Source organism: Solanum dulcamara, chromosome 10 (assembly GCF_947179165.1).
Source record: "Solanum dulcamara chromosome 10, daSolDulc1.2, whole genome shotgun sequence".
Classification (NCBI taxonomy): Eukaryota; Viridiplantae; Streptophyta; class Magnoliopsida; order Solanales; family Solanaceae; genus Solanum; species Solanum dulcamara.
The window spans coordinates 1809383-1824350 of record NC_077246.1 but is presented as its reverse complement, the minus strand read 5'-3'; the positions used below and the strand labels follow the sequence as shown (position 1 = coordinate 1824350).

The window sequence follows — 14968 nt, the reverse complement described above, 5'->3', positions numbered from 1 at the left end:
ATTGGTTCATCTCCACCCAATAATGCCTAAGCTTTATCCATTTCTTAACTACTGATTGCCTACAAGGATCAGAAGAAAGATGTTTCTTCAACAGTTTTTAATCTCTACTGGATCTCTAAGTTGGATTTGACCAGACGAATAAAACTCCGCCTCCACAACCAACGTGATGGTGATGGATGGTTGTATTGTTGAGACAAGCAATACAAATATTATACACCTCGACTGTTTCATCGAGTGCATGTTGTATTCCACCAACATAAGTATGAGGTAACTTTGTTTACCAACATTTAGACAGATGGGAAGAAATCACAGCTAAAACAACTTCTTATAAGAACTGTTTCTCCAGAAAATGTGGCTTTTTAGCCAGTTTCCGGACATTTATGTACAAATATAATAGACTGATTCATAAATCAAGCAGGATGAGTTCATCATATGGCTGCAGGTCTTCCATCTTTCCTAGGATCACTAACAGCTACAAGCATGCCACGAAAAATACCGTCTTTATATTCTTTTCCACTCCTTCTGCCCAACTGTAACGGAGGATTTGGAAGGTTTTGAACGATTAACTGGCAGATGGCTCCTCCGTTTCTTGCCTCGAGTTGGTGACCTCTTTCTTCTAAGAAATGTTTTTTCTCATCCGAGAGTTCAATGTGATCGCCATCTATGCATGTCCAGTTCTCATACAGAACTACATTTGGGATTAGCTGCAAAAAGAAAGGAGCATGAATCAATACTCGTGGTGGTTTCAGAAATGATTAGTAAGACTAGTGTACATTGCTAATCAATCAAAGGGATCAACCTCGTGGTATACTCTCGGACTCTGTACTGCTGCTAAAGGATCCATCCCCAAGACGAAATGGTTGATGAAAACTTGGATGACTGCGAGGATGATTTTTAGGCCACCACTACCACCAATTACACCAGCCAACTGATTGTCCTGTAAAATTTCCAGGAAGAAGAAACAATCAATATGCGATTATACTAAGCAGCTAAAAGATGACTCGTCGTTCAAAGGATCATATTCTGAATACCTTGAGAACAATAATTGGAGTCATGGATGACAATGGTCTCTTTTTTGGTTGAATGAAATTAGCAGGCGCAGGAGGGAGTTTATCGGGGGATATTTCATTAGGTGTTGAGAAATCTCCCATTTCATCGTTGAGTACTATACCAGTTGATGGAGAGAGCACACCGCCTCCAAATGGATAGTTTACAGTAGTAGTCATTGATACAGCATTTCGATCTGCGTCTACAATGCAAAAGTGACTCGTTCCATGATCTCTTAGCTGACTCCACCTAAGAATCACGGACCAAAAGTGTTAGAGCCATTTGGTAGGCAATCAAGAATCTTGCTAGCTTCAGTCTGAAACAGAATTTATCTGACCTGGGCAAATAGTATTCAGGAGGAAAGGTGGTATTGTCAAAGACTTTTCGTTGAATTTCTTTGGCAAAAGACGGGGAAAGCATGTCAGATACAGTACTACTGATATTTACAAAATCGGGATCACCCAGATTCATTCGAACTGCAAGCATGTGTTTCATCGCCTCAATCATTCGATGCAGTCCTAAAGAACCTTTCGCAGCATTTGAACTCACATAGTTTTCGAGGACTTTCAGTATCTGTTTTCCCCGGTCATAAAGGTTATGTTTGTGTTATATTAAAAGATAAAATAGCAGTACAAGCTAAGTTGATTTATATAGATACCAGAGAAATCCCCAGTGTTCCACTGGACGGAGGTGGCATTCCAACGATTGTGTAGCCCATAGCATTAACAGTAACTGCTTCTGGAGTTTCCACTTTGTAATTCCTCAAATCGTCCATTGTCAAAATTCCACCCGCTCTCTTCACATCTTCGACAAGCTTTTCACCAACCTCTCCATTATAAAATGCTTCCGGCCCTTGTTCAGCAATTAGCTCTAAGCTGTGGCTAAGTTCTACGTTATGACAAATTTCTCCTGCTCGTAACGGCTTTCCCTCGGGTGCAAATACTTGTCGCAAACCAGGATCTTTTAGTATCAATTTTGCTTGTTTAGCAATAGAGTTTGCGAGATATGGAGCAACCACGAATCCTTCCCTTGCTAGTTTAATGGCTGGTTGAAATAGGGTCTTCCATGGCATCCTCCCATTTTTTGACCAAGCTGCGTGAAGACCAGCTACCTCACCAGGAACTCCTATAGACAATGGTCCATTTAACTTGGAGTCCCCATTATTATCATACATGTTCTGTTTGAGTATAATTTCATTGTCAATGTAATCAGAGAGGATAAACAGATCAAATTCAGAACTTGCAAATTTGTGTTTCCAATATTTAGATACTAAATACAACAACTACTATGCCTCAGTCCTAAACAAGTTGGCGTCGGCCATACGGATCCTTACTGACCATGTTACTCCATATAAGCTCATCTCATGCCAATATTATACAACAACAACAAACCCAATGTAATCCCACAAGTAGGGTCTGGGGAGGTTAGAATGTACGTTGACCTTTCCCCTGCCTTGAGAGGTAAAGAGGTTGTTTCTAATAGACCCTCGGCTCAAGGAAAAACATATACTATAGAAAGCATGACAAAACATGCTGGAAAAAAGAAGAAGAAGAAAAGCAACAACAACTACACTAAAATTATGCAATAATCCAAGTATAAGATACAATAGATAGTAACAGAAATCGAAGAACAAGAAACTAAAGGCGAAATACTACGACTATTAGTATGGAAGGACATGTCAATATTATCCTAAGTAAAAACAAAAACTGCTAGAAGTTCATGATATTTGGAAGGCTAAACAACTTCTGTTCCCTGTACGAACAAAACTACAGCTACGATTAGTACTACTGCTACTACACCTCAATTACAAACAAGTCAGGAACGGCTATATGAATCCTCATTGTACATGTTGCTTCATGTAAGCTACAAGTTTTTCCCGTACGTACAAACTAAAGAGTTATTTGATGAATAGAAATTGAACATAATGCTAAAAGAAGGAATTATGAACCTGTGAAGCAGCTAAAGGAGCAGTTTCCCTCATGTCAATTGCTTGAACTTCTGACGTAGACGAAGATCTAACAACCATAAAACCTCCACCACCAATTCCACTGGCCATTGGATTGACTACTCCAAGGCACAGTGCTGTGGCAACTGCAGCATCAACTGCATGTCCACCAATTTTAAGAATGGATATACCGATTTCCGAGCACCTACCATCATCAGCAGCAACAACTGCTTCCTCTGACTCAACAATATCAGCATTATGCTGTAGTCTTTCATTATATCTACTATTTACATCTCCAATTAGCCATACACCAATGTCTCCATGGTGTGTAAGGCCTACAACTAAATGAAAATGAAACCAAAAAAAAAAAAACGGAACTCCAAAGTCAAATGAAGATAATTAATTATACAATCCATGTTTGGCCATTAAAATTTGATCGGATTTTGAAAATCTACCCTTTTTTAGGGCTTCCACTCATAAAACTTCAAACTTTTTCCCTTGTACAATTTATGTCCAAACACAACTTCAAAAACTCAAATTTTCAAGTTTCAATTTCAAAATCTATGGTCAAAGGGGAGCTTAATCAAACATATCTCAAAAGGGTCAGTAAAATTCAACCCTTCCAACAATTATTCAAGAATTTCCTTCACAATTTCAAGATTTACAACATGACACTTCACTTCTTTTTTAGTTATAAAGTTAAATAGTGGAATTCAATCTCATGGGGTACTTTAATCTTCTTAGATTCAAAGAAATTCCTCTAGAACACAATCATACCCACCACCAACAACAACAAACTCATTGTAATTCCACAAATAAAGTAATATACGCATAACTTACACAAAGACAACCTTTGTGGATTAGATTATTTTTTTCTCATATACTATTTTTTTTTAAAAAAAACATATTTTAGGAGCAGATTGCAAGAAAAATACGACAAGCAAAATAACAAGATACAAAAAATAAAGAGAAAAACTCACATGTTATGACAGTAAATGCAAATAAAAAGCAAAGAGCAAAACTCCATTTTTGCTTTCTATTGAAACATGGATTAGGAGAACTGTCCAAAAGTGGAACTTCCAAAATTTGTTTCCTCATATCTCTCAAATTCTATGGCTAATGGAGATATCAAAGGAAGGGGAAACCAACTTACCCTTTTGCTTATTATAGTGCGGGGGCCTTTGTTAGTTGATGATGACTTTCACGTTTTGGTGGAACAACATGAGGAATCTCTTTTTTTCTTTTTAATGGTGATGTCTGAATCAATTTCACGGCAGCAATAAGTATTAATTGATAGAGTTAATATCTTATTTTAAAATGTTAGTGAATTTATCTAATAAAATTATTGAACTTTATTTTGTATCAATAAAATTATTCAAATTATTATATTAATAAAATTATTTAATTAAATTTATTATGAAAAAGAATTGACATGACAAAATAAATTAATATTTTTTATGACTTTTAAATTTGTCTTTTTAGAGATAAAAAATAATTAAAAGCAAATTATGTCTTTTCTTTTTCATTACAGAAAGTCAACTTTTTTCTCGTTTTGGGTTACATTTCAAAAAAATTGACCATTTCAGTATGTGCTTGTAATGTTCATATTTTATGATATAAATTGGAATTTCAACGTTTTGGATTTGAAGTTTTGAAACATATCTAATTCTATTTGAGTAAATATTTTAAAAATTATTTAATTTTGAGGGATTATCTTGTAAAGTCATTTAATTTTATTTGATATAAAAAAATCACCAATTTGAAGATTTTATCTTACAAAATCATTCAATTAAATTTTTCATTTTAAAAAAAAGGTTTAACTTGAAAAAAATAAATTAAAATTTGATTCCATATAGACATGGACCTCATAAATGAAACAAAATAAAGAAGACTTTAATGATAAATTTAATTGAGTAATTTTATTGATACAAATATCTAAGTTGAGTGATTTTATTAATCAAAACAAAGTTCTCTATCTTTGCTAGATAAACTTTCAAAATTGAGTGACCTTTTGAGATATTAACTTCTAATTGACATGGTGTTTAGTCATAATCAAATATTTGTTTTGATTATTAAATTTTATTAAATTTTAAAAATCTAGTCTTCAAATATTTTCAAGTTCAAACCAAGTTTAGATAGTTTGAAACTTCAAATTTTCAAGTAATTCTATCGGAACACGACTTCAAATTTTAAATATCACAAATTTAAAAGTTTAAATCTTTTTTTTTTGGAATTAAAGCTGTCCACCTCAATTAAATACAAAACACATGTTTTTTTTTTTTTTCATGTGGACTTCCACTTTGAAGGGTTGATAAACATTATTCTTTATCATACTTATTATAATAGATAATAGTATTAGTAATAATAATAAGTTATTGTTATACAGCTAGCACGATGAAGATAATCAGTATGCTCTAAATTAATTCTCTAATAATTATCCATTGACATAATTAAACTTATTTTGGATTGTTCAATTATCATAACAGACTGTATTGATTTTATAGAATATTATCATTTTTAGTCCCTCAGTTAATAATTGTTTATACATATTTAACTTTCAATTAATCTTGGTCAATTTGATCCCTCGTATTTTAGCAAACTATTGAGTTAAACATTCAATAATCAATGTATTATGTTAAATTTATTCTGACATCTCCACATATGAGGTTTTTTATTAGTTCTAAAAGTACTGTCAATACCACATTTTTATTCTTAAAGTGTAGTGTTTTTTTATCAATTTATCAAGATCATTTGATCTGCGAATTAAATTATTCTAAAATTATAATCCTCAGGTTATTGATTATAGTTCCTTAATTATTTATCTTATTTGAAAAATATAATGAAATAATCTTATAATTGATGAAATAAAATAAAATATTTAAAATTAAATTTATACATTATTTGATTAACGACTACGCGTACCAATCCATCAATAGCTTAATTGAGTGGAGTTATTTATTTATTTTGGTTATTAGTTGAGAATGACATCACATTTCATATACATTTTGGTGAAAAGGACAAGGAGGAATCTTTTATAATCTAATATTATAATCCGACAACGAAATTATAGGACGAAAATATAAGTGATTGGCCAATGTTGGCCTTTTTTTCATAAAAATATATTTATACGTCTGGTATTGCGGCTATATAAGTTTTTCAAATTATACAGAGAATTAGTATTATTAATAGACTTATTAAATAATAAAAATACATTTCAGAATCATCTTTTTAGTTCAAAACCTCTCTCGATTTCTACTATGGGGAAAAGAAAAAGAGAGAAAGAATTAGCTATGAATTCCTTGTTAATTTGTTGTTGAATTGCTCGTAGTTAATAGATTTTTTTTGACAATATATTTTGTTAATTTATCGCTAAATAAAATTTTCAATAGATTTTATTGGTTAGCTGCCCAATTGATTTGTTTGTAACTAAATAGAATTAGTGATGAACTTAGTTATTTAGACATAATTAACTTATCTATCACTAAATAAAATTAATAATAACTTTTATCATTTACAAAATTTGTCCGATCTATCAAAAAAAGTCTTTTTATCTTCACAAGATAAGAGTAATACTGCATACACAATAACTTTTTCGATCTCACTTATGAAAATATGCTGCACAACAATAAAAACAACACACCCAGTGAAATCACACAAGTGACGTCTGGAAAGAATAGAGTATAAGCAGTTATAGCACTACCTCATGGAGGTAGTAAAACTATTTTCGAAAGACTTTCGACTAAAGTGCATCAAACACAAGTACAAATAGAAGAAACTAACGAAGAAGCATAGCAGTTAATAAGAAATGCTCTGTAGAATTTACAAGAAAGAATAGTAACATCAAAAAATATTATGATAATCGAAACATAATAAATAATATATAGCAAAAAATACAAGCTTTGACTAGTACTACACACCAATATTCGCAAGACAAGACAAAACTCTATCCCTATTAATTTTCTGTCTTAATACTCAAACTCTATTCCTTAGGTCTTCCCTAATAAAAATATGCTACACATATTATTAAATTGTAATAAATTTGTTGGACGCAAATATATGTGATTGGCCAATCTTGTTCCTTTTTCTCAAAAATATCTCCACACTTTGGTCATAAATTTGTATATGAATATTTGGTCATCACAAACGTTTCATGGTTTGGAAAAGATCACCATCAATGAAGATACTGACAGCCACACGAAAAGAAATTCAAAATAATAATTGTGTTGGTAGATATTGAAATTTTATAGGAACGAATTCGATTTTAGCAAGGATTCTTGAAAGCTAGTCTACTTATTAATAAAATATTCTTATTTCTTCAGTTTTTATTTATGATTTTTATTTTTATTTTTAAAAAATTTATTACAATCAAATTAACATGTCCAGTGGGACCCAAATTTGTCCTTCATCTGTTCTCTCACAAATCAAAACCACAAAGCCGCAAAAGTAAAAGGATGAGTACTTCAACACTCGTCTTTGAATTTCATCAAATCTATACTCTAACAAGCTTTGAAGTAGGGGTCATTTTTAGACTTTAAAATTTTATAGGACTCTACGAGACTTTAAAATTTTATAGGCTTTAAAATTTTGTAGGATTCTATTAGAGTCTCAACTATTTATTTTGCTTTAATTCTTAGCAATTTCTCCAAAATCATAGTTATCTCTACACTTTGGGCCTGACTTGCTCAGAGCCAGCCCAGTCAAGTTTGAGTCAAGTGGGCTTAGTTCGGTTTCGAATTGGCCTCATCTTAATTTAGCTGATTACTCTAGGAAAATTATGCGAATTGACAAATATTACTAGTATATTATTTAGGAAATTTTTCAAATATGGCAAATTTTTTAAGCATAATTATTTCATATGAATATAATTTCTCTAATTACTTATAATGAAAAATATAAATTTTGCCATTATACAATTGTTGTAACGAATTATACAAAAGTTGTAGCGAATTATACAACTGCTATACCCACAAATTATTTGTCTATCGAAAGATATGAACACTGGTACACACACACACACATATATATGTATTTATATATCTGGCAAGCGATATTGAGAGAGAGGAGGAAAGAGGCAAGCGAGGGTGAATTGTATATGTATATCTATCGAATTATGTATGTATATTTGTCAAAAAATTGTATATATATAACCGGTATACATATGTATTTGTATATCTGGCAAGCGAGATTGAGACAGAGAAGGAGAGAGGCGAGCAAGATCGAGAGAGGGAAGAGAGAGGCTAGAGAGATAGAGAGATGGAGGAGAGAGGCGAGAGGCGAATTGTATATGTATATCTGTCAAATTGTATATGTATATTTTTTAGAAAAATTGTATAATGGTAACTGATATACATATATATTGTATATCTGGCAGAGAAATTTGTCATACTGAGTAAATATGTTTACTACGAGCTGTAATTATTTTAAAATATACTCATACCGCGTAATATAGTAGAAAGTTTATTCATACCGCGTAATTTTCCCTATTATTTAATATAGATATAGTTTCAAAAAAATATACAAATTAGCTACAGTTTAATGAAATATGTTATTATACAAATATGGTGGTTCATATACAAATCTGGAAGCAAATATACAAATTTCTAAATCAAATTTATATTTTATTTGATATTTGTATATTTCGGAGCTCATATACAAATCTGTGGGGCACATATACTAATATCTAAAGGTTTGTATTTGTATTTGTATACAAAGCGAATTTAGGGGCTCATACACAAATCTCTAAAGCAATTTTGTATTTGTATATATAATTTCTCTAAAAACCCAATTTCTATAATGCAGCAAAATATATAAATGGAAAAATCTAATTTGTATAATACAGCGAGATATACAAATAGAAATTGTCATAGAAACTGAAACTATAACTCTGGAATGTAATTAGGCAAACTATAGTTAAAGAGCATAATTATCTTTCAAATATTTGCTATTTTGAAATTTTCCCCTAATTAATGGTAGATTATTGGGTTTTATTGAGTTTAATTAATTGTTGAAGATGACAAGTGAATGTATTGATATTTGAAGGCTTGAATTAAATCTAACCATTGAAAATTATTGGGATTGGTATTAGAAGACTGAATATTAAATAGGAAAAAGGGTCAAAAATATCCTTAAACTATTTGAAATGAACAAAAATGTCTTTCATTTATAGTTTAGTCCAAAAATGCCTTTGTTGTCAATACTTTGATCCAGAAATGTCCTTGCCATCAATTTAATAGGTCAAAAATGCCTATTTTTAATAATAATAATAATAAATAATAATTTTTATTCAAATAACGATAAAAAATAATTATAATTAAATAAGAAATATTTTTAATTTTTAATTTTTTTTAATTGAAGTAGAATAAACATTTGCTAATAAAAGAAATATTATTAAGAAAAAAATGTGTTCGAAAAAAATAGTTATTTGAAAAAGGGCATTCTTGACACATTAAACTGACGGCAAAAGCATTTTTAGACCAAAGTATTGATGACAAGGGCATTTTTTGGACCAAACTATAAACGAAAGACATTTTTGTTCATTTCAAATAGTTTTAAGGCATTTTTGATCCTTTTCCCTATTAAATATTGAGTTGATTTGAAATAATTTGGATCAATTTTGAAGTAAAAATGTGTTGCTGAAATATCTACCATATAAATTTATGAGGACCCGCCAGAATTATTAAGATTTGAGATCATTTTATGATGGTATTGACAAATTGTATGGTGATCCATCAAAATCATCAAAATTTTATGGCCAACTTATTGCGTTTGTCTGGATTTGTAATAATGTAACCCGACGAATTTTTTGAGGTCGATCAAATTTTCGCAAATTTCAGTCACATATTTATTCTTGTATTTTTTTAAAAAAATTAGATCAAAATTTGAATAATGACATTATAAAATCATATTCATCAAAATTGTTGAGATTTAATGATCCCACAAATGGGACCAAGTTTGTCTTGCCGTCAGAAACAAAACCTTCATCCAAATTATTGCCTAGAGTAGGGGTGCGTATTGATCGATTTTGTCTAGCTTTGCGTATAACCGGTCCGATTTATCAATTTTTAATTTGTAAATATCCTAAATTGATTACCAAATCAATACGATATTTATAATTGATTTTGAAAAATCACTTCTTAATCTTTAACGGTACTAAAGAAGATTGAATGAAAAGAAGAAGACTGAAACAATTTAGCTTAAGAACAGAAATTGAAAAAATGAGAGAAGATTGGAAAATTTTCTGATAATCTTCATTCATTCACTGGAAATCTATTTATACAACCATGTATGAATAAAATAAATGAGAAAAGAATAAAATTCTCTTCAGATGTCCTAATATCACTGGCCTAAGCTATAACAAACTAACCAGCTCTAGTGGTCCCTCTATTTTCTAACACAACTGTCTTTTACTCTTATCAAACGGCTGTGATTTATTTAGCAAAGAGTTGCATAGATTAGCTGATGCGTAGGACATGTGTTTGTCTCCAATGATCACTTGCACCTTCCCTTTTTCTTTATCACAATCAGAAATGAGAGAATTCAAAGTGGGAGAATTGTGAGAATCCAAAGTGGGAGGTTTAGGCAAACCATTTTCAACATTCCCTTCAAGTTAGAGGGACATGGAGAAATCCCCAACTTGCTGAGAAGAGAATGGTGAGATGGCCCAGATAAGGCTTTGGGAAAGAAGTCGGCAACTTGAGAAATGCTGGAATATAAGACAAGGAAATGAGTCCAGCGAGAAATTGCTGCCTAACGAAGTGGCAATCTAACTCCACATACTTGGTATGCTCGTGAAAGACCAGATTTCGAGCAATAGGGATAGCCGCCTGGCTATCAGAGTGAACCGGAATAGGAAGCTCTGGCGGGGATCCTATATCAGTAAGAAGATGATTAAGTGTCCCGATCCAAGTCTAGGGCCTAGACGTGACATGGCGAATGACGAACCCAAAATACCTCAAACAAGCATGTTAGCATTCTTTTAGCCTTTCATAGCTAATGAAAATAAATAAACAAGCGAAAATTATAATAGTAAATTTTCAACTTACATATGTCCAAAATACCTCTAACTTTTAGATTTAACGGGGCAAAGACAAGTCCCTAACTCACCCTCAATCAAAATAGAATGAAATGCCATAGTAAGTGACTAAATGTCTCAACATATCATAAGCTAGAAAGATAAAAGAGTATTGTTCCCAAAATATGAGAACTCACCAAAAATAGCCTTCAACGAAATCTTAACTAGCCATACGGAGGAGAACGAGGAGGAGCATCAACTCTTACGTGGTGATATTATGTAGGAAAAAGAATATGCGTTAGTACATTGAATGTACTAAGTATGTAGGCATGCAATACAATATAAAAAAATTAGGACATTTATAAGGTAAAGTACATAAATGGGTAATCTAGTAGATATCATTTAAATCATACATATGTGGATATATGCATACATGAGTAATCATGTAAATAGCATTTGAAATGTTCATTTGTGGAAAGTTGACTATAACCAACATTAAGACTATGTGAGCTATTACATGAAATCCAACATAACACCCTACATTGGCCGGGGAGTCTCTTGCATAGGGTAGAACTCCGTCAACATTACATTTTACTTACTTTAAAGGCTTTCATGGATCCAATAGCCTAGCCTAGAAGGGCTCCTGTGTTGGCACATAGTTAATGAGACAAGGGGTTGCTACTAGGATTCCCTTATCGAATCCCACCTCAATGCCCCATTCGGTGCTAAGTCAATCCCACAGAATAGTTTAATACTTCAAAATAGTTATAACATATAACTTGAGAATTCAAAACATCACATTTGGTGGAATAGCTCATTAAAACCTTTGGTAATTCAAATATTCAATAATTATTTTTATTACATAAAGAATCCATAATTCATATCATTTCATTATTCCTTCATTTCATAAGACTCCCTTTTGATCATAGACATTTCTTTCATAAACATTCATTTGGAGTCAAAGCTTTCAAGTCAAACTTTATTGAAAATATAGTAAAACTAGGTGGGTTTAAATCACTTCAACTTTCAAACATGTATGTAAATGAAATTATGCATAAATACGGTGAAATCCATTAATTAAAAATTATATTTTAAACAACCCATCATGAATTTCAAGAACCTTTAAAGAGATAAATAGAGAAATTACTTGCAAACCATCAATTCATACATATGAAATAACTTTGCATCAAAATAGACCAATAATCATTAGTTTAACCATGATTCATGCTATTAAGTAGAAATAAGAATTACCCATAAGAAAATCTTACTTGAAATCAAGAGATTTAGTTGAAAGAGTTTTGAACTACATGAGTGGAAAAAAACCATGGATAAACACCCACATACCTTAGAGTAAAACTTGAAAATAATTGGGTAATAAACATAATTTATCATATAATCAAAATACTTTAGGCATGAGAGTAGAATAAATATTCTCATTGAAGCCTTACATACTTGGAATCGAAGCTTTACTCAGAATCGAAAGACTTAATGAACATTCTTGAATCTTAACTTTTTCTCCTCGCCGGAGCGTGTTGTGTACTATTCGGAGTATATGAATCACCAAAATAGTATTTTTACACTACTAAGAACTAAACTATATTTTGAGAATGAATAAAGAAGTGTATAGAGAGAAGAGTTGCTTGATAAAGCTTGATGAACAAAATAATAAAATAAGGTGGATATTTATAGGTGTGAATGATAGACCTAACAATAATTAAAATAATTATAAAATAAAATCTAAATATTTAATGGGTGATTGTGATGTTATTAAGTGATGTTAAATAGAGGACTATTGATGTCATGGATGATGTCAAATGGATCTAGATCTTCCATGGTTGTGAGATAAATCTTTTGTTTATGAAATACCATTTTTCAGAGCTACATTTGAACAAGATAACTTCCTAATTAGGATTTGGTGTCTACATATGAATTATAGCTATTGAAGTTTTATTTCATGTCGTTCAAGAATCAACTGAATGGAATCATCCTACAGTGAGATATAATTTTTATTCTACAAATACTCTATTTCATCACAGAACCAAGTCTTACAAAGAATAATTTATTTGACCTACTTACCCTTCGAATCTTAAGCAATGGTCTAAAATACAGAAATTTGAATCACCTAATTTAGACCATCCAATGAGAAGTTATGCCTAAAATACAAAAGCAGTTTTATTTTTATCGAGAATTGAATACCATATACAACGATTTTAAGGGATGTTACATTATCTCCCCCTTGGAAACATTCTTCCTCGAATGAGGTAAGACTTAGCTTGAGTAGAGTAGAGTATAAATGAACAACCCATCATTAATGCAATAGTGCAATTTAAAACATCATTCAAAACATATTTCATAATTTTGCGTGCATATGACAAGAATGGTTGAAATGCAAGGATTTCAAGTAATTGAGCAAGGACAACTTAATACCTTAGGTTTGGGTAGAGGAAAAAGGATAAGGGTATCTCCTAATCATATTCGCTTTCGCTTCCCATATAGCAATTTCGACTTGTTGATTCCTCAAAAGGACTTTAACAGATGCAACTTCTTTGTTCCTCAATCTCTTAGCCTGTCGGTTCAAAATTTCAACTGGACTTCTTTATATTTTGAAAAACTATACCACCATCATCGGTACCACACAACTTCACCCCTAATCTAGCCTACCGGTGAACATCTTTTACCAACTCCCTCTTTCCTTCATCAACATCGGCCACACTCCCCGTAGACACTCTACTAAGTACATCGGCAACCATATTGGCTTTACTCGGATGATAGTGCACACTCATCTCATAGTCCTTCAGGAGTTCTAGCCACCTCTTTTGCCTTAGATTAAGGTCTTTTTGGATGAACACATATTGAAGACTTTTATGATCGGTATACACATCCACATGCACCTCACAAAGTTAATGCCGCCAAATCTTCAAATCGAAAACAACGGCCGCCAATTCAAGGTCATAGGTAGGGTAATTACGCTCATGCACCTTCAATTGCCTAGAAGTATAGGCTATAACCTTGCCGTTTTGCATTAAGATACAACCTAAATCAATATTTGAAGTATCACAATAAACCACAAACCCTTCTAATCCTTCCGGTAGGTTAAGTCCAAAATTTTAACCGAAACTTCTTCATAAGTCAAGTTTTCTTCAACATTCACTACTCTCAAAAGAACAATGGAACTAGGATCACCCAATCATCTATATTAAACTCAAGATCTCTTCTTCTAGTGTCAGAATAGAATTTTTGATGACTTTGAGTCGTCTTCAATTTCTCTAATGATCTTCACCTTCTCTAAAGCATCAAGTACCAAATCGAGGCCCAACATGATCATCTCACCTACTTCAAACCAACCAATCAGAGATCTACATTATCTCCCATACAAAGCCTCAAATGGTGTCATCTCAATACTTGAGTGGTAACTATTATTATAGGCAAACACGATGAGCGGTAGATGATCATCCCAATTTCCTTTAAACTCCAACACACAAGCCCTTAACATATCCTCTAGTGTTTGAATCATCCTTTTGGCTTGCCCATCAGTTTGAGGATAGAATGCGGTGATCAACTTTACCTTAGTACCCAATATGCATCACAAAAAGCTACAAGCTTGATAGAAGGATTGCTAGTGAAAAAGAGACCCTGAGCCGAATTGTTCCTAATATACCAAAGAACTCTCAAAGCAGCAAAAAAATGAGGTATCCTGGGATCCTTCATGTATTGAGATAGATGCTGGACTTTATAGCAAATATCAGGGTGACTATGTGTTAAGTAATTTAATTTACTAATAAGTCTTTTATAACTAGTAGGATCGGCCAGAACATCTCCATAATTGGCTTGTAACTTTATGACAGAATTCAGTGGTGAAGAGACAAGAGATAAATGGGAGCAATCAAACTCAGAAAAAAGATCCAAAGTGTATTTTTATTGAGTGATAATGAGACCATGAGGTTCCCTGAGGATCTCAAAACCTA

General features: G+C 32.0%; 1 protein-coding gene across 2 annotated transcripts; it reads right to left on the bottom strand.

Moving 5' to 3' along the window:
- Nucleotides 1-209: 209 nt before the first annotated feature.
- Nucleotides 210-4234, bottom strand: LOC129870206 (glutathione hydrolase 3). 2 transcript variants are annotated; one of them, XM_055944872.1, is made up of 7 exons: nucleotides 4146-4234; nucleotides 2996-3333; nucleotides 1706-2224; nucleotides 1385-1620; nucleotides 1032-1296; nucleotides 800-937; nucleotides 210-704 (listed from the first exon to the last, which is right to left on the bottom strand). In XM_055944872.1, the coding sequence occupies exons 2-7, from the start codon at nucleotides 3101-3103 to the stop codon at nucleotides 429-431; spliced, it is 1542 nt and encodes a 513-aa protein (XP_055800847.1). In that variant the 5' UTR covers nucleotides 3104-3333; nucleotides 4146-4234; the 3' UTR covers nucleotides 210-428. The 2 variants fall into 2 exon arrangements, with proteins under 2 accessions (XP_055800847.1, XP_055800846.1); XM_055944871.1 differs by lacking the exon at nucleotides 4146-4234 and adding an exon at nucleotides 3973-4129.
- Between the last annotated feature and the right edge of the window lie 10734 nt (nucleotides 4235-14968).